The sequence below is a fragment of the Peromyscus leucopus genome, chromosome 3, assembly GCF_004664715.2.
Source record: "Peromyscus leucopus breed LL Stock chromosome 3, UCI_PerLeu_2.1, whole genome shotgun sequence".
Classification (NCBI taxonomy): Eukaryota; Metazoa; Chordata; class Mammalia; order Rodentia; family Cricetidae; genus Peromyscus; species Peromyscus leucopus.
Window position 1 is genome coordinate 22,484,895 of NC_051065.1, and position 24,567 is coordinate 22,509,461.

At 38.6% G+C, this 24,567-nt stretch overlaps 1 protein-coding gene across 1 annotated transcript in view; it reads right to left on the reverse strand.

Moving 5' to 3' along the window:
- Positions 1 to 2,572: 2,572 nt before the first annotated feature.
- Vps50 (VPS50 subunit of EARP/GARPII complex) overlaps positions 2,573 to 24,567 on the reverse strand; it is a 106,604-nt gene continuing 84,609 nt past the window's right edge. Inside the window, exons 22-28 of the mRNA XM_028869789.2 lie at positions 21,882 to 21,962; positions 14,633 to 14,781; positions 13,028 to 13,124; positions 11,759 to 11,917; positions 8,312 to 8,433; positions 6,583 to 6,772; positions 2,573 to 3,239 (exon numbers count right to left, since the gene is read on the reverse strand). Coding sequence (XP_028725622.1) covers positions 3,120 to 3,239; positions 6,583 to 6,772; positions 8,312 to 8,433; positions 11,759 to 11,917; positions 13,028 to 13,124; positions 14,633 to 14,781; positions 21,882 to 21,962 — 918 coding nt within the window. The 3' untranslated portion in view covers positions 2,573 to 3,119. The remainder of the gene's footprint in view (positions 3,240 to 6,582; positions 6,773 to 8,311; positions 8,434 to 11,758; positions 11,918 to 13,027; positions 13,125 to 14,632; positions 14,782 to 21,881; positions 21,963 to 24,567) is intronic.

Genomic DNA, 24,567 nt, shown 5'->3' on the forward strand with positions numbered 1-24,567 from the left:
TGACACATTTTGGTCAGGGGCTTTATTAGTAACACAAGACAACAGAAATAAAGTGAGGTAGGCAGCAGGGACCCCCCCCCCCATGTCTTCTGATAACATGATAGTACACTTGTGTAGGCTCTAGAATTGAGCTTTGACAAAACAAAAATGTTCACTTGTAATGCCAGCACTGGGGAGGCAGAAGCAGGAGGGGCCTCAGTTTGAAGCTTTCTTGGGCTGCATAGTAAAAGATGTAGTCTAAAAATGAACTTTCTGATAGCCTTCAAAAAATCTGTGGACCATTAGAACTGAAATATTTTCCATAAGGAAAAAAAAAATCCATTAGAAGCTTAACATTTACAATGATTACACCAGAGTAATAATAATTCACTAATCATTAATCACTGTCAAGAGCTAAATGCCATTAAATCAACTATAAAATCTGTATCAAAGTTAATTTTCAAAGTAATATGATATATGTTTATGTCTCCCTACCCCTCTACCACTTCTGTTGGCTTTGGATACAAATAGAATTCATATTCAGGTTCAAATTTTTTTTTTATTACAGAAAATAACTATGTTTTCAAAGTGAGTTGAATCATAAGCCTTTTTATGACTACTTTTCAGTAGGTAAGTGAAAGAAGGCTATTTAAAGTTTCACTTTAGCATTCAATTAAATAAAAAAAATTAAAAGATTCTTCTTAAAGATTTGGTAAACTACACAGGCTTTTCCTCAACAGAAATTTCATTTGTAAGAGGATTAAATGAGATGATTAAGGTGGACGTGAGTGCTCTGCAGGTCTTTCTAAATAAATGGATACAAATTAATTCATTTGAGCTGATGTGCATCTTTCTAGCACCTTAAAATGTGATGCAATATATTTGTGTAAGTAATTATAATTTCTCAAAGGATACCAGGCTCCCATATAAAGATTCTGAATTCTGCAAGACACTTCCACATAAAATTTTCGAATTAAGAAAAATTTATAGACTACCTGCAGTCATTTTTTAGAACAAATTAATTCCATTTAATTTCTCAGCTTTTCAGTTCTGTATACCATAGTTCACAAAATATTATAGTGTTGTCATTCAATGTCACTGTAAAATGTATTCCAGAAATGTCTGTTAGCTCTCCTGTTATTAGGCAATTTTGTGATTCGAGTCTCCTGTTACTGTTTTGATGTTGAGCTTATTATGGTACCTTCCAATGCAAAAACAAAACAAACCTTTTTCAAAAAGCATGAAGAAGAAAAGCTCCCACTTTGATTCTGAAGATGGAAAGAGTAAAGCAACGATGGACGTACAAGTCTGCAGAGCATGCAGTTGAGTCTCTCATCTCAAAGGAAGCATTTCTTTTCTATCTAGTCCTATTACCTGGAAAGAACCAGGCTCTAACAGGCAGGTCACTGTTGTTCATTTTACCCAGCAGTAACTAAAGTAGAAATGAATGGAAATTAAAAATAAAATCCCTATTTTAAAAAAATTAGCAGTTCCTAGTCAATTAAGAAATATATAAGACTGATCAGCTCTTTACGTGCCTAACTCAATATGCCATTTAAACATCAAGATCAAGGTGATCTCATGTTTGTTTTTAACTAGTTGCAAATAAATGAAGGCTAAAGGGGAATTTATCTTAGAAGCACACAACTTCCTCTCACAAGGAGATCATAACGCACCAAACTCCTCTTGTTACAAGAAGAAAATTTTAAATGGATGACAGATAAACTGTAGAGCCCAAGGCTGGATACAAATAAAATGCATCAGTGATACCCCCCCCCCCCCAACAGCCATTGCTGAAAGGGTTTCACATCACACTGTTCTGTCTTTTGGCTGAGGGAAATAAGTGGCAACTGTCTTCTTACCAGCCCCATGCCCAACCATATGCCAAACAGTGCGCCTCACCTCATCCCCTCAGACTCACTAGGCACAAGGCCAATTTCTAATGAAGTTCCTCAGAGTCCTGGGGGCCACTGATGTCAGGATCCTACACAGTAATCCCTGGCTCAACACCATCCAACTTAGAGGGCTCTACTCTAGGTGAGAAAGAATACTCATTCAACATTGACTTTCATTATCAGAAGATGCTCGACTCCAAAAGTTCAGAGCAGCAACACACAGCAATTAGTTGTGTTCTAAAGCTCCACATTGATACACTCAAAGATTTCACTGGGTTACAAAAAAATATTTAAGGAAGGCATATGTGTGACCCATACTTATACATGACTAACAACAGCTCTACCTTCAGCCATTCAACCCAGATTTTGCTGTCCTAAAAGTTGAATTCAGAGACAGCAAAGCTTGAGTGTGTGTGTGTGTGTGTGTGTATGTATATATATGCATATACATACATACATACACACACACACACACACACACACACACACACACACACACACACATATATATGGAAATTTATAACAGTCATTCAACATGCTGCTTGTTCACGGAAAAGTACGTGCAATGAGAAATGCCCTCCCCCCAGGTGTTTCAGGACAGAAGAGAACTAAAATGAGAGCACAGTAAAAAAATAACATCACTGTTTCTTGAAATCTTCCTGTCAGGTAGAAATATCAAAATGCAGTTCACACAGCCGATCATTTGAGTGTAACATTTATTAAATTTCATCATTTATGATCACTGTTATAACCAAATCAACCCTGGCAGAAGCTCTGACAGTTAAAAACAGAGAACATACTGATTTTCAACTATTTTACTTACAGGTTCTTTTTAAATTCTCATGCAGTGCTCATAATTAGGAAATACTGTACATTCATCCTCTCATGTTTATTAAGACACTCTCTAAAAACTATTCATAGACACATTAGTTGCTGTTCCTTCCGACTATGTATTTATAATACACTCTTCTGTAAAATGTATAACTGTGGCCACATAATAATAATTACGACAATAAGATAATTTCAGGAAAAGGTTACAACAAAAAAGAGCAAATTTGAAGAGACTGGGGCATATAAAAGTCACTTGAGAACACCACACACACTTGAGTATTTTCATTTTCCAGTTCAAAAGGACATGCTCAAAGTTTTCTTAGCAGAGAATTGTCAGGAATGCATGAAAACGGCCTTTCATGTCTTATCCACTGGCAGAAGATCAGTGCCTCTGAGGAAAGAGAGCTGTGGCCATTATCTTTTAGGTCTGTCCACATCATCTATGGCTGCTAGGAGCTTTTGTCTTGCTTTCTTATTGATATGAGATCCCAGGCAAACATTCACCAGGTTGGTCAGCTGCTTCGTTGAATATTCCTGCCCGAAGAAAGAAAATTCAAGTTCAACACCCAATCTATGAAAATTGATGCATCTGATGAGTACAAGAGGAGAGCAGGCAGATATCAGATGCCAGTGGGTGGTTCTGAGCACTGTAAGCCAGGGTGAATAGTGGACGACGTTATAGCTGGAGCACCAAAGGCAACTGTCTACTGTGCTGTGAAGGTGGGAGCTAGGGCAGAATACACTGGAGGAGGCAGCAACAGAATCTGTTTTAATACTACAAAGTGACGTAATATGCTGTTTATTGCTTTCAAGGGCACACATGCTGCTTTATACTTATTTCTGGTAGTCTTCATGTTATCAAAATATACTGCCATTTCAAATTTTAAAATGCACTCTACATTTTATACTTCAGTTGGTATCTCCAACAGAACAATGATTCCTTTATGATATGAAGACAAGGCAGTGAAGCAGAAAGACACCCTAGAAGACTTAAAAGATTTATTTATTTTGTTTTTATGTATATGAGTATTTTGCCTTTATATAAGTATGTGTAGTATACATGTGCTTGGTGTCTGCAAAGGTTAGAAGAGGGTGTTGGAGTCCCTGGCCCTGAGTTACTGATGTTTGTGAGCCACCATGTGGGTGCTGGGAGTCAAATCTGCAAGAGCAGCCAGTGCTCTTACCTGGGGGGCCACCTCTCCAGCCCAAAGTCATTCTTTTTCAACTTCTCATATTATAACTATTAGGCAATTAGTAAAATGAAGACTAAATATCTTTCACTGTCCAAGTCTATCTAGTTTATGTGTTCAAGAGGACATTGGGAGGATGGGCAGATGGTTCCTCAGAAATGCTGCATAGTGTTTTTCTTATAGAACAACAGGAGTTAAGATAGGGAGGGACAATTGTGCACTTGCACCTGAAAAGAGACAAGAAGGCCTGCTTATAGTAAGGACATTGTTAAAGAGAGCAGCACAGCATATTACAGTATGAGGAAGAGCTCATTCTAAACCTCAGCAGATGACTTCACATGTACACCTGGCAAAGCATCTCCTCTGTCTGCTCAGCACTCAGTATCCATCATCACTGAGCACTGGACTTGCTCTGGAGATGAGTAGCTCTAGAAGCTCCCAGCTTTTCAGCTGGAAAGAGCCTGTAAGAAATTCCCTACTGCTGTTGGGAAAATGTCAATGAACTGCAAATACTGTCTAGTTGAAGCTTCTAAAACGCCAAGCTACAAAGTTTACTTACAGCATTAAAAGAATAAACCCTAAAGAGGGCATCATTTCTGCATCAAGCAATAGACAGTAAGAGCTGTGCTTTCTTTCTGTCCCTCAATAGGCACTCTGTACATGCTCACAACCCTCCCTCAGCACCAACACTGAACATCAGCAGCTCACTCTGCTAACCAAGTGAACATTTAACAGCCCATCTGCAAATAGTGGTTTTGGTTCTCAAATAGCAGTGGGGAAAAGAGTGCTAAGTTTTTCTCAATTTTGGCTTATTCATCAAAAAGTCCTTAAAAGTAGCATGTACATCTCAACTCGCTTCCAGCAAGCACTAGGCATTTACAAAAATCATTTCATCTTTTTACAATGTTAAAACTCAAAAGGATAAACCAAATAAGGTAAATACAAGTGACAACTTACTTCCTTATCCAAATGAAATAAAACATTACTCAGCTTTTACCCATGTTTAGTATCAAGTGAACACTGGAGTTATTACAAGTATTAATATTCGGTGATTTTCTTTTCTTTTCTTTCCCTTTCATTCCTTCCTTCCTTTCTTTGTTGTTTAGTTTGGTTGCTTTTATTTTGTCCTATTTGAGACAGAATCTTATGTAGACCAAGGTGGCCCTCAATTCACTATGAAGCCAAGGCTGGTTCTGAACTTAGGAAACCCCTGCTTGGTTGCAGGTTCCTTTAATCCTCTCCACATTTTCCTCAAGACCCCTTCACACACTGTCTATCTAACAAATGATCCAAAGATCACACAGAAGTGCTCTCTGGTGTGTCTGCGTGTGTGTGTGTGTGTGTGTGTGTGTGTGTGTGTGTGTGTGTGTGTGTGCGTGCGCGTGTGTGTGTTATATCCTTCTGAGGTCGCTGATGTAGTTGAAGACTAGGTAGTTATAATTATAAATTTCCCTTGGTTATTTTAAAAGATAAATTAGACATGAAACTTTAGACTCACAAATATAGGATGATAGAATATTTTCTTTAATTTTACAAAATAGACTAGATATTGTAACTGTAATTCTTACTTAATAACTGTTCTATTATATGTAATTTTGCTATGTTAAAGCTAAAACCTTCCTTTTTTTTTTTTTTTTTTTTTTTTGGTTTTTCGAGACAGGGTTTCTCTGTGTAGCTTTGCGCCTTTCCTGGAACTCACTTGGTAGCCCAGGCTGGCCTCGAACTCACAGAGGTCCGCCTGGCTCTGCCTCCCGAGTGCTGGGATTAAAGGCGTGCGCCACCAACGCCCGGCAAAACCTTCCTTTTTGATTAGACAGAAAAGGGGAAGTGCTGTGGGACGCTGTTCTGTATGCTGTGAATATGTGTTGCTTTGATTGGTTGATAAATAAAATGCTGACTGGCCAGTAGCCAGGCAGGAAGTATAGTATAGGCAGGGCGAGCTGATGAGGATTCTGGGAAGAGGAAGGCTGAGTTAAGAGTCACCAACCAGACACAGAGGAAGCAAGATGACAAGGCAGAACTGGGAAACGGTACCAAGCCACATGGCTAAACATAGATAAGAATTATGGGTTAATTTAAGTGTAAGAGCTAGTCAGTAATAAGCCTGAGCTAATGGCCAAGCAGTTATAATTAATATAAGCTTCTGAGTGATTATTTTATAAGCAGGCTACTGGACTGCAGGGGCCTGGCAGGACTAGAGAAAACTTCTTGCACTGCGTGCGTGCGTGCGTGTGTTCATTTCATTAAGCTGCAGAAATTCAGCATTCTAAATAACTGAAGAAAAACAATCAAACTTATATTAAAGGCAAAATCTAATGCTTGGTAAGAGTCTAGCCATATGTACTAATATTTTCAAATCATCCCTACAGGCCACTATGATGAGGATGCTATCATTTCACTGTTTAAGAGTACAAAACTTAGGTTCTACAGCTTATGAATCATTTCAGTCTTACTTCACTCAATTTATTTTGATACCAACCACATTCAGTCTCAACCTGTGACGCAGCACAGGAAAAGCAGAGCTCATGTTCTAATTCTAGGACTCAAAAGGATGAGATGAGCTAAGACATCACATAGCTAGTGTGAATACGGTGAAGCCAACCTAAGCAGCGTTTCTTTGTATTACTCTCTTGAGTCAGACAAGAACAGCACAATGGAGAGGAACACAATCTGACCCCTGCTCTCACCCTGTGTTCTCTGATCCAGCGCTCCATGTCATTCTCAGTTAGGTAGTAGGCTTTGATATATGTTTCCACAAATTCTTTATCAGGAATGGGTCTAATATCAGTTAGTTTTTCAAGCTTCATTAAAAACTGTTGAAAATCCAATTGCATCAAGGCACGACCCTCATTACTGCACTTCTTGACATTGGCGTATCTAAGAGACACACAATAACATAACAAGTGATGAGATGCTGAGAAAAACAGCACAGCAGCCTTGTGTCCCAGGAGTGGGCTGTGCTCATGCTACTCCTTTACCCATCTGCTTAGTCTTTAGTACTGGTCCTATCTACTCTTTGCTTTCCCCACTTGCAAAACAAAGAAAGTAAGCCGCTCAAAGGTTCTTCTTTGCCCTATGGACTATAGTTTTCTGCATTCAGTTAACACAGTCATCTGAAAGAAAACTAGGTGCTCTGACTACCAAGAATTATTTTTAAAACTATGCTCAAATACTCCGAAGTCATACAAGTTAGAAAACATTTCAATATTATAGCAATTCAATGAAAAAGGAACAAATGAAATAATTCTCCCATCAACATTGTACATATTTTCCATAATAAAATAATTCATGGATATATTCTGATACACCTCATTATTGAAATACTGGGTTTTAAGGCGGATGTCTAATAATAATGGGTATATTAACCCTACAGTACAATATTTTACTAAGTCAGTGATATAGTCAATGTTAGGAAGTGAGCCGTTTTCTTAAAGAAATTGACCAGAAAAAAAAAAAAAATCACAGCTTATATTATTTAGTAATCAATGGATTTTTGTATTTTATTTTTTAAATAAAGTGGTTTGTGTGGAAACAACACATATTTATCACTTTTTATTTAAACAAATTTATTTGTAATATTTTTAAGTTCTGGCTATTGACACGGCCATCTTATATAGAGCATGGTGCGTCTAGCAGGCCATTCCCATGACTTTCCCACTTCCCAAGGCATTCTTCTCATAACAAGGAAAAAGGAAAGAGAAATCAGATGAAAGATGGTATAAAATTCAATGTGTACATGGTCTTAAAAGAGCTGTTTGCCAAATGAGCAAACTGTCTTCTTTGTGTCAGATGATGTCGACAGAGTAAGGATGGCGTCAAGTTAGTGGGAGCACTACCGTGCACAAACTGGGGGTCTAAGGGAGATGAAGACGGGACGAGATGACACAGGCGATCTGAAGACGGACTTTGCCGTGGAGCACCAGGAGTTCAGGAGCCCTCTCTGCCGCTGAACACCGTGCACCTGGCCAAGTTACTCACCCTCTCTAAGTCTGGACTTTCTGACCCAAGATTTCCCAGTGACAATTATAAACAGAGGCAAGTCAGGATTTGCCAACAAAATCTGTGAAATCTTTGGCAAGTCAGGATTTGCCAACAAAATCTGTGAAATCTTTGGCTTAGTAAATAATATTCAGTAAATGTTAGGAATACTCATAAAACTTATTAGATAATAACTATTAGTTTCACTTTCAGATAATCTAATGGCTCTGTATTCCTCATTTATCTACTATCTTGTCCAATATCAAAATAACTCACAAAATAATCCACAGGGATAGGCACAGAGTAATCTATGGCTCCCTCTCCAACTTGGTTTCAAGCATGTCAGCTACTGATCATTATCTCTATCTAGTAACCAAATATGTCATTCATATACTACATCAGAATTTAAGACACAAGGAATGCTTTCTTAAAACTTACCCTTCCACAATAGTTCTGTTAGCTAATCGTATACAATGTTCCCAAAGTATATTTGACACAGGCAAGGGTATCCGAACTCTCTTAGAAACTTCATTTAACCGCTTGTTAAACTGCTCAAATTCCTAGGAGGGACAAAAGTCATGGCTATAATTTTAATGCCACAGTATTTTCACACACACACACACACACACAAAAGATTTAAAAAAAAAAAAAGATCCAAACATGTAGATTTTAACTAAATGAAGCAAAAAGAAGGTGGGGGAGATTAATGTCACAGACAATTTGGACTTAGTATAAAAATTAAAAAACAAAAACAAAACAACAACAACAAAACAACAAAACCAGGGCTGGGAAAACGGCTCAGCAGGTGAAGCCCTAGCTGCAGAACACCGGCTCACACACTGACCTCATGCCCACGCAGATCTTTCTTCTTCTCCTCTCATACACACACAATAAGTAAACAAATGAACAAACATTTTAAGAAAAACATAAACTATGTTACAGCACAGAACATACTACATTTATCTAAAGAAAAATAAGCATCATCAACTGACTAAACAATTTTAACCATGATTAAATACTTTTACATCTCAAAATTTTCTGATTGTCTACTGTGGACTAAAAAAAGCTAACTGACTTAATCTGGAGACATAGTTTTAAAATCTATTTTAACAAGCTTTCAACTCAAAATTAATTATTCATAGCGTGTCAGTATTTATACTCCCTAGAAAATAATCTGATAAACTGTTTCTATTCCTAATCATTATTTAACATTAAATACACTATTACATGCAAAACAATTTAAAAGTTATGTCACAGTCACAAAACTTTAGTACAAAGGAAAACCACCATTAAACATTTTTATTAGCTACTGAAAAACTAAGCATTTTTATTGTCTTAACTTTCACAACAAGATTATATTAAAGCTGAAAACATAAGAACTAATTTAGGAAACAAGAGTGACTTCACAACAGCAGTAAAAAATTCATCTTTCAGTGGATGGCCTCTTTGGACTACTCTCAACTGAATGTTCACATACAAAAGGAATGCCACTGACTCTTCCCTGGCAATGTATTTCACATAAATTGAAGAAGGATTAAGGTGGGATTTTGCTGAACAGAGAAATGACATGACGTTTAGCAAGTTGGGCGCACCATGTGTCCAGAGGTCCTAACGAGGGAGACACAGGAGGAATCACCTGGGTCAGGCCAGGTGTGCTGTGTGGCTGACAGCTGTCCTGCCTGGTACTTCTTGGCTACTTCCCAAGTCACAGCTTTCCTTGCTGATTTATTTTTTAACAGTTCATTGCTTTTAATTATTTCTTCTAAGAAATGTGTCTCCAATCCACTAAGCTTACTTTTTGAAATCAAAGCTCAATAAGTAATTGCTCTTCATCAGCTGTTTCATTTCACAGATCTCACAGAGCAGCAGCACTGGCCGTGGTATTTATTCATGCTTTTGCTATAGTAAACTACTTTGGATTTCAAGTCATAGTTTGGTTATTTTCATCACTATTTTACTTTAGAAAGCTATAGGCTTAATACACAAACAATATTTTTCACTAAGTTCAGCATTCACAAGTACAGCTTGTTAAATAAACCACCGAATTTTACTCAGGAACATGTAAAAGCAACAACATCAGGTTTTGTTTTTGCACAATTTAAATTCAGGAAAGTAACACAAAGAATAGAAAGTATCAGACAACCTGTAAATTTAAAGATGGCCTTGGGCCACTAAAAAGGATGGGTTCAGATTAATAATCAAATGACATTGGCTCTGCTTTAGAATAATCATTTTTCAAGGAATTAAGATGTGAAATCAAGTAGTACCTTTTGGCACTGTACTTCTGAGCAAGAAGTCTTTTCCCTTTTCTATGTGTCTGATGTTTGGTATGTTTTGTTACCTCAAGTTCATCTTGTGAAATCCCAACCCCCCAGGATGACAGTGTTGGAAGTAGGGTCTTTGGAAAGTAACTGGGTATGAGGTATGCCTGGAGATTGATGCTTTTATAAAAGATATCCTTTTTTTTTTTATCACATGAGCATGCAACAGGAAGTTGAGATCTGTGAAAAATCAGCCCAGCCCACTCAGCTAATCTGTCTGAGCCTTGACACTAGACTTTCTAGGCATCTGAACTCTGACAAAACAAAACACAACACAACAACAACAACAAAACCGACCTACCGTACCCTATGTATTGCCTCAATAAACCAAGGAAACATGTCATAAAAGTAGAATAAAAACCATACTGTTTTGAAATGAGGAGACATCATTATTTAAAATCACACTTATTTTTTACATTCCAATTTTAAAGTGGCAACTGAAATCTCAAAGACAAGACTCTCTCAGTTTCAGGAGAGCAAAGCCAGAAGATTTGCATTTGTTGCTCACCCCTTGGATCCCAACGGCACTCCTAGATACAACTAAGCACAGCCTTCAAGTCTGGAGACAGCTTGATAGCCCTATAGAAGGGTGCTGTAAGCTGTGGTAAGGCACAGCAGACCAATCCTACCTAACCCATGTTCTAAACTATGGCTTCATTGGTTCTCAGGTACCCCAGCTACTAAGAATGATTTTAAATGAGATTAAAACCAGGACTCTATGAGTCAATTTCTTTACGCTGACAGGAATGAAAAAAATCTTTCTGAAAGTTGCTTTTCCTGGATACTCTTTATTAGATATTCCACATGGTACCTTTTCTTCCTTCTGTGAGTAGGCTTCTGTGACCAGAGCAATCAAGTGACATTCCTCTCCCACCTACTTCCTATCGTTCCCCTCTTGGCTGCTTTGTCCTATGCAAGCATTATATACCCTGGGTATTACACACTCATCTGTGGGCCCTCTCTCTACACTGACTAGGATGTCCCTCAAAGTCACACAGGCTCCTTGGCTGACAACTATCCTGGCAGATTTCTATCAGCTGAAGTACATGTCAGGTGGTCATAAGTATCAACTGATTCACAAATACAAAAAGGTGAACTGCAATTCTCTTTAGGGAACATATAAAAGCAGGCATCACCCCCACACAGCTGATCACCTAGGACCTGGTAAAAGTGATGTGATTTCTAGAAAACACAACCTGGAGTGAGGAACAGGATCCTGTCAGAAAGAATATACACAGAGCTGCAGGAATGACTCGAAGTAGAAACACCTTCTTGGGTTAGAGCTGTGGCTACTGGAGTCCTATCAGGAAGGCAGCCATGGCATGCAATATTCAAACAAATTTAACATTAGAAACTAGGGAGCAAAGTCAAAAAAATAAAAATTAAAAAAACCCCCACAAATCTGTAAGTATCACAACTGAAAACAAGTACAGAATTCAGAGCCCACATACCTCAATTGAACCCCATGCCCCATCCCAGAAACGAGCAGTCATTAACCAGAATTTTAGAGCCTGCCCACCTCTCAACAAAGTGATCATTAGCAGACAGTTCCCAGAACACTTGCCTTCAGCAATGCATCTACATATATGTTGTGCTGGGACATGATCTCTTTGACATCCCATTTCACGTTAGTCATCAGGAGCAGCATCTGTTCATAATCAATAGCTTTACCAGCCACAATCCAGTAAATGGGTTTGCGGAGTTCACTGGCAGTTGAGACTGTCTGAAATGGTCCACAGAAACAAAAACAATTACTTCTAAAAGTGCTACACCTAAAAAGAATACTTCGTCCTTTTGTAGTATGTGCCACATACAAAAATATAAATTATATATTTGGAGATTTCAATTAAGAAAATATTTTAACATGAGATAAAGGCCTTGTTCCCACTTCCCCAATCTCTCCTGGTACCTTATTTTGGAATTCCATCCTCACTCACAGCCTCCAAGTGCCCCACCCTCCACCCCTAGGATACCACTTAACATTCTTCATAAATCTCCAAAGATTCCTTCCAAAACAGACATGCAGCCAAGCTGTTCACCTCTTTCCAATCATCCCAAAACTTTCCTGGTACCTTAGAATGAAGTCTAATTCTAGGGTGGAGCACTTCAGGCAACAAGGCTTCTGCTCGTCACTCCAACCACCCTCCTCTTCCCTGCTCTGACAACTGTAGTTTTCCTCAGACTCACATGCATCACACTCTCTTCTCACTGTCTCTCCAACTTGCTCCCTACCCAGCTGGGTCCAGTTTAAACACAACACAGACACACTTCCTCCTGACAGCCTTGCTAGGCAACCTTCTCCCAACTCAGCTCACTTCTAGTCTGAGTTAAACTTATCTCCAGCTACTGATCTTCAAAGCACTTTCAACAGTGTTCTAAATTCTAATTGGCTTACTCTATCTATGTATCTGTCTATCTATCTATCTATCTATCTATCTATCTATCTATCTATCTATCTATCTATCTTCCTTCCTTCCTTTCTTACTGGCTCGCTCCTATCTCTCTCTCTCTCTCTCTCTCTCTCTCTCTCTCTCTCTCTCTCTCTCTCTCTACTTATCATATGTATGTATGTATGTATGCATGTATCTATCTATCTATCTATCTATCTATCTATCTATCTACCTACCTACCTACCTACCTACCTACCTATCTCACCAGACAAAAATTTGTAATGCTCACTAAGATGTTTATTTAACATAGGAAGCCATAAATAAATAGGATATTTTATCCAGCTCCCCTGGAACTTGATCTCTAGTGATAAACTATCAACTTTAATGATGAATGACTCTCTGCCTTATTCACAGCTGAAATGACAGACCACACCACCTCTGACCTGAGAGTAAAATTGCTGCAGAAAGGGCTTTTTGGCTGCAGGCATCACAGCATCCAGATGTGGCTGAAGGAACTCAAACTGTTCAGCCAGAAACACCCTAAAGAGAATAAAAAACCATGGCGTAAACAAATTGCAGGATTTAGAACCTGTCATTGTTGCTGTGTAATAATGAATCTGTTATGATCAAAACCCAACTGAAAATGCTTTCACTTTAGTGACTTTGTTCTAGGAGCTGGACAAGTTTCTTTAACACCACACTTATCAGTTAGTGGAAGAGTCACTTCAAGGGACACAACCAGGCTCCAAGTCATGGAGATATGCCCTTTGTCATCTAAGATATGAGCTTGTGTAATATAAAAAAGAAAACAAACAAACAAAAACCCTAAAAATGAAATACGGCTGGTTTTTTAAAAAAGGTTTATTTTATGTATGAGTGTTGTGCCTATATATATGCACGCATGCTATGTGCATGCCTGGTGCCCAGCAAGGTCATAACAGGGCATTGGATCCCCTGAGACTGGGGTTATCGAGCCACCATATCAATGCTGGGAACTGAACCTGGGTCCTCTGCAAAAGTAACAAGAGCTCTTAACCACTGGGCCAACTCTCCCGTCTGTGGCTTGCCTTTTAGAGAATTTCTTTCAAAGATTCCATTCGATAAATATATAGAAAAGATGATTCAAAACGGAGACTTGTCTTAAGTAACCAAACATTACTAACACAGCACACGGGCTCCTCGGAGGCAGGCACATCTATTCTGGGTGCAGGAGAGGCAAGTGGTAAGTGCGCCTGGACTGTTTATTGCCTGCAGATGCACTACCACTGCAAACCGCTCTTCTTGGCTTTCTGTTATGCACAAGAGAATATTTACCTTACACTGGGCTGCACCTTATGAACAGGTTATATGCTTTAACTAACTTGGGGGTTTAGAAAGATCAGCGAGCATTCTTGCTGATGCCAAAAGTGAATTCTATGTAACGGTAACAATGGACTACAGTTATTATAGATTCTGTGGCCAACAGGGAATAGAAATATACCATTCACTTCTTAAAGTTTCACTTAACAAGGATCATCTTGTTAACTATCACAATGTAACATATTCCCTTACGTTCATTTATACAGTTAAAGCCAACCACAAAAATCCAAGGGTGATGGTGCACTGTAATCCCAGTCTTGTAAGGCAGAGGCAGGGGGATCTCTGGGGCTCACTCTTCTCCTGATCTACCATACTTGGTAATCTCTAGGCCAATGAGAAACCCTGTCTCAAAACCCAAGTTAACAGTATCAGACGAATGATACCCAAGATAGTTATCCGGCTCTTATATGTACAAAGACATATACTTGCACTAATAGGAACACTTCTATACACATGAATGGACACACACACACACACACACACACACACACACACACACACACACTCCCATGCAATTAAAAACATTGAATTAGTAGTTTATGTTAACATATATTTCACAATAATGCTTATGTAGTTTAGGAGTAGTAGGAGTAGTAGTATTATATAGCAATAAGTATAATTACACAAGGCTTACTTTTAATAATTTTCCTTAAATAGTTATGGCAAAGCAACTGCTTTCAACAACTTACAAGGATTCTGTGGCTACCACTCTCTCTGCCAACCCATATAATGTATCCCCAGATGTCAAAATCACTAGTTGATTGAGGTGTGGGCTGGGTACCTTCTCCTTTCTTTCTTCTGCTGCTGTGAGCGTGGCAGTAGGATCAGCTGAAACCTCCTGGAAAGACAACACACACAAACCACCTGAAACAGCAAGTCTACTAGTGCTAAAGTGCGGCTCTGACGACAGAACTACGGTGAGCACACTCACAGGCACACACGCACTGGACACACACTGGGCGTCAGCCCTTCTTTCTTATTGTTATGCTTTGCAAATACTAGAATTTTCCTTTTACACTAAATTAAAAGGATGACACAGATCACCCAGCACTGCATGGCGCCCTATGTACATGACCCAAAGTTGGCCAGTGCAGGGAGTCTTCATTAACTAACAGCTGCTTCACAGAGAAATACCTCTCAAAATCTGGAAGGCAAGGGACTGATCCTTAACACCTAGTGGTAACACTGTGATGCATGGTTTGAGTAACCATTTCACAATCAAAGCTTAACCAAGATAATCTTGGTATAATCTCAAGAAGGCAGGACTAGAATGCAGTTATAAACTTGAACAAAACTAACTGCACTGTATACATCTGGTTCAGATTTTTATGAGAACAAAGATGGTCAGTGTGAATCTAGGTGAGAGATGTGGACAGAAATGCTGCACTCCTTGGCACTGTCGAGGAGAGTGGCACTGAAACAGATGAATGGCCATGTAGCCAAGAGAACTGACAGTTCAGTGGTCAGGAAAACGCTCAAGTTCAAATCCTTTTCAGCTTCACCTGACAGCAGGCTCACATGCAATCTTCTCATCACTAAATGATCTTTGCCAGCACTCAGGTGCCAGGCAAGGAGTAAACAGGGTACACGTTACACACATTCCTGAACATCACAAAAATTTATTTCATATCATAAGTGGTCTAGAGGTGAGAGTGCCTTGAGATCTTAGCTAGGGTGCTTGACTGTCAACTTGGAGTACCTGGAGACCAGAAGTTGGCCATCCTGGGTCCTTATCACTCCAAATAGTTGAATAGAGTTACATCTGGGTGGACAAGCTTTATGAAACAACCATGAAAAACTGCTGTGGAGAATATTGTCCTCACACCAGTCACTTAAGTAGCACTACAGTCAATGTCAAAGAAAGATAAATTCATTTACCCTTTTTGAGGGTGACTCAAGGGGGCAACATTACAATTGCATTAAAAAAACTCCATAGTTCACAAATAATACCCAACAATGCTACTGATATTAATCAATTATAACCTTTGCCTGGCTTATAGCACCTTTTCTAGCAATGACTTTGCAATGATATGCATTTATTACATTTTGAAAAAGCTCCTAGAAAAGAAATTCAGAGTTTAATAGAACATGTGTTGTGTACACGAGCAGTAGCAAAACACTGGGGGCGGGGGGGGGGGGCTGAAGTGCTTGCCTAACTGCTTCCTTGGTCCTTTCAACACAAATGTGTCGGTCTCACCCTTCAGTTACAAAGCTACCACAGATACATCCAAAGAACACTGGAGAGTTTTTACGCTAGCACTTTCCTTTGCTCCTGGTATTAGGCATCAAGTTTTCTGACAATTATTTTTTTACACTGAGTTACACATAAGAAAATACACTTGCCGGGCGGTGGTGGCGCACGCCTTTAATCCCAGCACTCGGGAGGCAGAGCCAGGCGGATCTCTGTGAGTTCGAGGCCAGCCTGGGCTACCAAGTGAGTTCTAGGAAAGGCGCAAAGCTACACAGAGAAACCCCGTCTCAAAAAACCAAAAAAAAAAAAAAAAAGAAAAGAAAAGAAAATACACTCAACTGCACTACCCCCCCACAGAAGTGGTCAGGCTGACATAAATGAACGGAGTGCTTACCATGCACGGGAGCAGTAGTGCTGCAGTTTAGCTTACAGCAGCCTCATGAGCAGAGGAAGAGAAATTTTAATCTCTAAGCACGTCGGAAGTCATGTTTTTACCCTTTGCTGCTGTTATCCTACCACTATAAAAACAACTTAAATGAACAGATTTTCTGGGCAAATTGAAAATATGTTTTCAAGTTTTTAAACAATGTTCAAGCTGGATGTCGTAGTGCACACCTAATCTCAGATTTAAGAAGCTGAAGCAGGAGATCAACAGTTTGAAGCTAGCCTGGACTACACAGCAAGGCCCTCTCAAACAAACAATGGAAGTTGGCCACAGGTTTTAAACAATTTAGTTATCATCACTGCGGTGGTTTAAATAAGAATGGCTTTCACAGGCTCATATGTGAATGCCAGGAAGTGGAACTCTTGGCTAGGATTAGAAGGATTAGGAGGTGTGGCCTTGTTGGAGGAAGTGTGTCACTGGGGGTGGGCTTTCAGTTTTCAAAAGCCTATGCCAGTGTCTGTCTCTGTCCCTCTCTGTCTCTCTGCACCCACCCCCTCTCCACTTGTGGATCAGGATGTAAGTCTCAGCTACTTCTCCAGCCCTATGCCTGCCTGCTGCCATGCTCCCTACCATGATGAGAATGGATTAAACCTCTGTAACTGTAAGAAAGTCCCAATTCAATGCTTTCTTTTATAAGAGTTGTCTTGGTAATGGTATCTCTTCACAGCGACTAAGACAGTCACTAAACAGAAGATAAAAGACCTATTTATGGCAGGGTATCAGCAGCAGCCACTTCCCCATGAACTTTTCCTCTATTAGACCTTACAGATTTTCCCTTGATGTGGAAAACACATTTTCTAAAATTTAAATTGAATTTCTATGATGCTGCAAGCCGCAAAAATATACAAAGTAGGATTTCAGCTGATTATGACAAAGCTAATACCTGGAAGTAGCTAAGGGCCTTCCTTCCAGAGGTTAAGTTGAGGCTCAAGGAGCCTTGGTGATATTTGGCTTTTGATTATCAGCCGTTTTCTGCTATGAGTTTCTTGTGTGCTGTTGTAGCTTTCCCATCATTTATTGGGCACCATTTCCCCTCTACTAAAGGAATATTTAGATAACCTTATGCGCTGACAGGTATGCTCAGCCAGAAAAACAGTTCAAGCCTCCCTGTAATTATCATCATTGGCAACATGTGGCCAGGTCCATCCCCAGATGGAGTTAAGTGCCATATCAGAGATGCCTCTGTAGTCTCTAAGAACAGACTTAAGTGTCCAGTCTACCTGTTTGAGAAAGCCTGGCGGATGTGCCAATTAAGCTTTACTTCCTCCTTTCCCAAACCTTACCTTTAGTTCCAGATCTCCCTTTAACTATCACCAGAGGCATCTAGCTGAACACAGGTTGCCTAGCAACCGAGCACACTTTCCCCCACCCTGCAGAAAAACAGCAGATAGCTTGGACAGATAGGAGCCACAGGAAAAAAGAAGGCAGTTTTATTTTCTCCCACTGAACTAGCAAATTATAGATTCTTAACATTTTCTACCAATCACATTTAAGACTATAGTGGAGCACATAAGATCCCTCTTCTTAGATATTACTCAAATTTAGCCTTTAGTGAATTCATTAGTCATTTCCCCTTTGGGTTGCAAATGATAATTAACAATTACTGTCCCTCTATGTGATTCTTATCACCCCTCCATATGACCCTGGAAGCCTAACAATCACTGCTTGAGGAAACTCTTACCTGCCTTTATGACCACACAGGAATTCAAGCCTGGTGATCGTGCTCAACCAGGGGATTGCTATTACTTGGGTTTCTAACTGGATTCCTGAGAGACTTAGGAGGAATGTGGAGAATAGAGAGACGGAGAATGGAGAAGGATAAGGAGGATTTTGACCACAGGGTACGTGTAGACGAGATGGAAGATGAGGAAGAGTCAGATGGGGAAGTACTAGCTGGGTAAGAATGAGATGTAAAGGATGTAGATGAGGCAGAATTAAGACGAGAGAATTAAGACAGAACTTGGAGGGAATAGTAGATTAATAGAGAGAGGAATCAGGCAAGAAAGGAGCTAGGCATGAGAGCAGAATAGAAGCTGTGTAGAGAGAGAACCATCAGAATAATAAAATGTATGGACTTAGAAGTTTCATATACATAGATTCATTTTTTCTCATCAAAGATTAATTATCAGCTGGTTGTAGATTCTTCCCAGACCATGGGAGAGGACTATCAAGGGGCTGGACCCCCATAATCTCCAATACTATGAAAAATTACTTCAGGTAGCATTTTTAAGAATCAAAATGGTTCCATTTGCCATTTATAACTTAAAAGTGAAAATCAGAAAATATGTATAGAGAAAATAAAATTTAAAAAGTCTACAGTTTTAACTGGCATGAGGAGTAATAGGAGAAAAAGCATTTCTACTTAGTTCCACGTTGATTGGGCTATTATTTGTCTATCTAAACAATGTCCACTATATTTTCTGTCACTGTGGAAGTGAATTAAAGTTTATATGCTAACTTAAAAGCAATCTTAGATCAAGGTATATTAAAGAGCAAACCAATTTTTTTAAAACAACAAATCAAGGCTTATCAGTGCAAAAATATAGAGAGACTAACAGGAAAACAAAAATACCACCTAGAAACAAATGTAAAAAGCCTTGAAAACTTCAACTGTATTCTAGGAAGTGTGCTTTCCTGAAGCGGGAACTGGGCAGAGTGTTCACAAGCAATCCTTACAAACTGAGGACCAAATGAAGGCTTGATGGTTTCCATATCCTACAGCCAATCTGCTGATTTAAGAGATGGTAAGACTAGCACTTAAAATTAGGACATGTTTGTTGGGGATATTCAGTCATTTAGCATTTGCATTAATTAAATAAAATTAACCTTACATCAGGAAGCTGAGTGAGCAACTAGTTGACAGAAAGTAATCATAGAGCATCAGAGGACATCTGGAAGAGATAGAGTAACACGAGGGGTTTTAAGTGGTGCAGCCCCCCCCCCCCAGCAGAAGAATGGCTCTTTCAGGAGATATCAGCAAGGAAAGAAGGTCAGCTAGTTGCTACTCAGCCTCTCCAAACTAGCAGGTTTTCATCCCAGCCTTTGACTCTCAAGCCTTAATTATAAATAGAAAGGTAGAGATTTTGTTAAAGCTACCTGTAGCAGGAGCAACAAAGCCAGTGCCTGTGGGAACAGAATTTCTGCCAGGCTATGGCCTGAGCGGTTAGGCCGTTAACTGCAGAGTCACAATTGCTGGCTGAAACAGCCGCAGATTAAGACACAGTCACTGTGCCGAAGAAGAGAAAGCAACACGTTAGAAGGAAATATGCTCAAAAAATAGGAAGAAAGGAAGGCATACTGTTTTTTAACATAAGACTGTAAATTTGACAATTTCACCATGTGGGACACAAATTCATTTAGTTATCACCACAAGAATTAGGCAAATGTCATGGGCATTTTAATGTCAGGAAGATGAATAGCAATGTGTTTCAGAGAAGAACTAGCTTGGGACCACTGTTTACTTGGCTGTGTGATTCCATTATACACCTTATGGCAAACAAGCAGAAGTGACAAAGAAACGACAGAATGATTTTAATGAAGAAGTTAACCCATCAATGGTCCTGAGGCATTCTATCAGTAACAAGAAAAACTTTAGTTGAGTACTAAGATCTACCTAGAATAAGATCTGATGGCCAAAGCCATTCTAAGACAAAGAAAATGCATAATGAAACATGGAAAACTATCCAAGTAGGCAAAAGCTAATTGACTTTAAAAACAAAGGCAAGCAGGTTAAGAAGGAAATAAATGCTGGGTCAAAAAAAGGAGCCATTATCTAAAAATGAAGATTAAAGATTAACCAACAGCAAAACCTAAAGAAGTCAAACTAAACCAGGATACAAAGACCCTAGGATAGTCTATGCATACTTCCCAGGAGAAGTCAAGGTAAATGCAGTACTACAGCTACACTGTCAGGGCTCCATATTCACGGGTCTGTGTCTATGTGTTCAGCCAATCACAGTTCAAATATACTTGAGGGGTAGGTACACATCTGTACTGAATGTCATTACTTTGAAAGGACACAACATACTACTGTTTATAAAACATTTGCATTGTGTTAGGGATATACGTCATGTACAGATGATATACAATACATAGTTATGTGTAGGTTATATACAAATATAATGATATTTTTACATAAGGGATGTGAACACAGGTGGTATATGTGGGATCCTGGAATCAACGACCTGCAAATACTTCAGGATATAGATGTGTGAGACCAAATTATCCCAAAAAGGTAGACACTACTTATTTCTTCTACTGTTAGCAATGGTCATCAGAGGCAGCAACACTCAAATACTCCATCACTGCTCAAGGTCACCAACTTAGCACTCTCCATTTGATTTCATCATAGCACTCCTCAGGGCCCGACGTGATATTATATACATTACAGGATATTTTTTGTTTAAATGCCTTCCCATGACAACAAAATATATAATTTAAGAACAAGAGATAAGAACTGCTGCTTTTGTCCACTGACAAATTCATAATACAGTAACAATACTTGACATATAACATTTTAGCTTTTCTTTCTTTTCCATTTTGTTTGACTATTTCATCATTTATATACCTAAATACTTTCTAAGACAGAGTCTTACTGTATAGTCCATGTTGGCCTTGACCTCTCAATAGTCCTTACTCAGCTTCCCAAGGACTGGGATCAGAGTCATGCATCTCCACACCACACTTAGTCATTATTTCTTAAAAGATACATTACCATTGCTTTATAAAAGTTCCAATAACGTAAGTATGTATGCACTATAAACATTATGAAAAAAAAGAGGAATGTAAATACTTTTTTTGAGTAAGTTAAAGGAAAAAAAATTAAGATAAGACTGGGTCAATGTAGAGGCCAACAGATGTCTTGGCAAGGTATTTCTCACTACAGTGACTGCTCAGAAGAAAGAAGTGCCTTTCTAGTTTTCAATCCTTACGCTAGCTTCAAAACCACTGAGCATCGCCTTCACTTTGCTATATAATCTTAAACCATGCATTCCACCATCTGACATGCCAGTCAAAACCCAGTAGTTCCTGCTACAAAGACAACCACACCCAAACTTTGCTCTTGAATTCCAAGATGACTGTAAGTGAAGTCAGACACTTCCTGAACATAGATCTTTGGTATCTATCCAATCAGAGATCAGTCAGACTATCAGCAACAGGTTCTTACTTCCTGTAAGACTAAACACTGTAACACTAAAGAGCTCAGACACTCCACAGGTGTACAGAGGCAAATTTATATACAGTTGATTTACGACTATTTGTTTCACAAACTCCAGTGAATTAATTCCAACTCATTACTTACCAGGTCAATAAGGCTTTCTTGTATTCTGTTGAGTGTTGTTCTTAGTCTGCTACTACTGAGGCCAAGTCCTGTGGATTCCAACTGAAAATGAGGAAAAGCACGTCACACAGCTCTGCAGGTGCTGCTGCAGAAGACCTGAAGTATTAATGGGCTTTTTAGCTCAGACACTGAGCGTCCGCGGGTTTCCAGAATTTAAAGTTTAAATGCCAACACATCCAAAAGAAAAAATCAAATCTTAGCCCAAAATGAAACAACAAACTATGCATGGCCTTGAAAGTCACAATAACACCCAAAGAGCCTGTGAATTATTAGGAGAAAGTGCATCAGAATTTCTTTCCTACAAGTTAGTATTTTGAGTAACAAAAGTTAAGGTTTTAGATTCTTAAAGATGGTTCACTTTGAAATGTATTATCTCTTGTGTTTATATAGAAACAAAAACAAAGCATTGCTATTTTTTTTTTATACACAAATTAAAGAAACTCTATTGTCACTTGGAATGAAATCTTCTTGGGCCTATCAAACATTTTACAGCACTGAATTCTGTTCGTTACAAAGAGTCAAAGCACTCACAGCCGCCATCCCATAGCACATAAATGAGAAAGCCTGAATGCTAAAACATAAAGTTAGTCAGTCCCTTGTACAACAACTCAATGGATGAAATTAAATTTAATTGAAAGATAATAATAAATACATACAGGTATTTGGAAAAAAGTTAAACCATCCTCTGTGACCCAAGAAACTAAAAATGTTCTTAGTTGTAAACTATAAAATACAATATCATTAACATAGCCACAGAAATAATGAGTGTGTGATTATGTGAACAGACACGTAAAAACATGCACACATGTTTATTCTTACTTTCCTCTCACCCAAGGTACAAGACTAAAAAGGCTCAAACTAAAGCAGATGCGTGACACACTGTGTGAGCTGATTTACTTATTCAGGCTTTATACGCTCCATTAATTCATCTCTCCCATCTAAGAATTTATATGAAACTAAATCCATCAATGTAAGTGTGTGATATTCAATAATTGTTATGATCTTTCAACCAATGCAACTAAACTAACACGCTGAGTTTTCTCCCCTTGGAAAGGCCACCACAGGCTATGCCTTTACCTCCTCCCCATCCTCAACCTCTGAACTCCCTGTATCGCTACGGTTTGTGTTTTCCTAAACAAACTCAGAGAGAATTTTATTTTTGTTGACTTTTTAAAACTTAGTATACCTTTAAGATTCATCTATGGTGTGAGACTGTTGGTACTTTGAGTTGCTTAATTCTATCTGACACTGTAAACATAGCACAATCCCTAACTGCACATCTGAGTACCAGTTTGGGTTTTTGCATAATACTATCTGGTCTTTGTCTGACCATTACATTTATTTTCATTTATTGGATAAATATCTAAAAGTGAAATTTCTGGGTCACATAATAAATATAATTATAATTCTGTAAGTTACTGCCATGGCAGTTTCTAAACTAGCTATGTCCTTTTTTCACCTACAAAGGAAGAATATGAATTCTAGTTGTCCCAAGTCATGAACGGAATATTTCTCCCCACTGCCCCTACCCCTCACCAGTATGGTTAGCATCTTATCAAGTTCCACTTTGTATAAGAACAAGCTTTTGTTTTCAAGGGCTTCTGTCCTCTTGCTTTCAATTTCTCTTTACTATTTACTTCCTTCTGTTCTTTTTTGGGTTTAATTTGCATTTTTTCTACTTTCTTTCTTTTTTTTTTTTTGTTACATTTAAGTCTAGACACTTCCCTCAAAGCCCTAGTTGAGATGCACTACAACTTTCAGTATGTTATGCTTTCATCATCATCATTTAGTTCAAAGAATTTTCTAATTCCCTTGTGATTTCTTCTCTGAACCATTCATTTGGACGTATGTCATTTAATTTCCAAATACCTGGGGTTTTCCTAGCTATCTTATTGTTAGTTAATTTCCAACCCAATTACACTGTCATTAGATTATATCCTGCATATTCAAGTCTTTAAAACTATTAAGATATGCTTAGTGGTCCAGATCTGAAGATCAAGTTTTCATCTGGCATCATTACCCTTTAGTCTAAACACTTCTTCAAGGAAACACTCTTAACTGCTAAGCCATCTCTCCAGCCACCAGTTTCTAAATTCTGACTGATGCTTAGTATACTTGAAAGTAACAAATTCTAGGGCAATAGTTTGTTGATATTTTGTCTCTGATTGCACTGGCATCCTGTCCAGGAAACATTCCAGAATTAAAAATATGGGTCATCAGAACCTCTATTAAAGGATCATGTCTTTGGTATACTTGTGACCATGACAAAAATGTAAATATTCACAGAAATGATATAAGTATACATTAAAGTTTACACATTTTCAAAAAGGAAACACATCAACAACAAGTTCTTTCTATGAATCAGGGGTCCACTCTCACACAGAAAACTTGCATAAATGCAGGCAGGTTGTGCAATACTTTCCAGCATGAGATGAGTCACTAACATTCAAGTAGAAAGAGATAAATTCAGGGAAAGCCTGAACATGAAAAGAAAAGTATAGGAGACATAATTCTGAGGAAGGCAGATGTACCAGTTAGCAAAATTAATTCCTTAATAAATATCTATGCTACAGTTGTGAGCCGATACTTAAGAAGCTGTCTCAATTGCAGTGCAATAATTATACATAGATCCAAGTTTACATAAAGA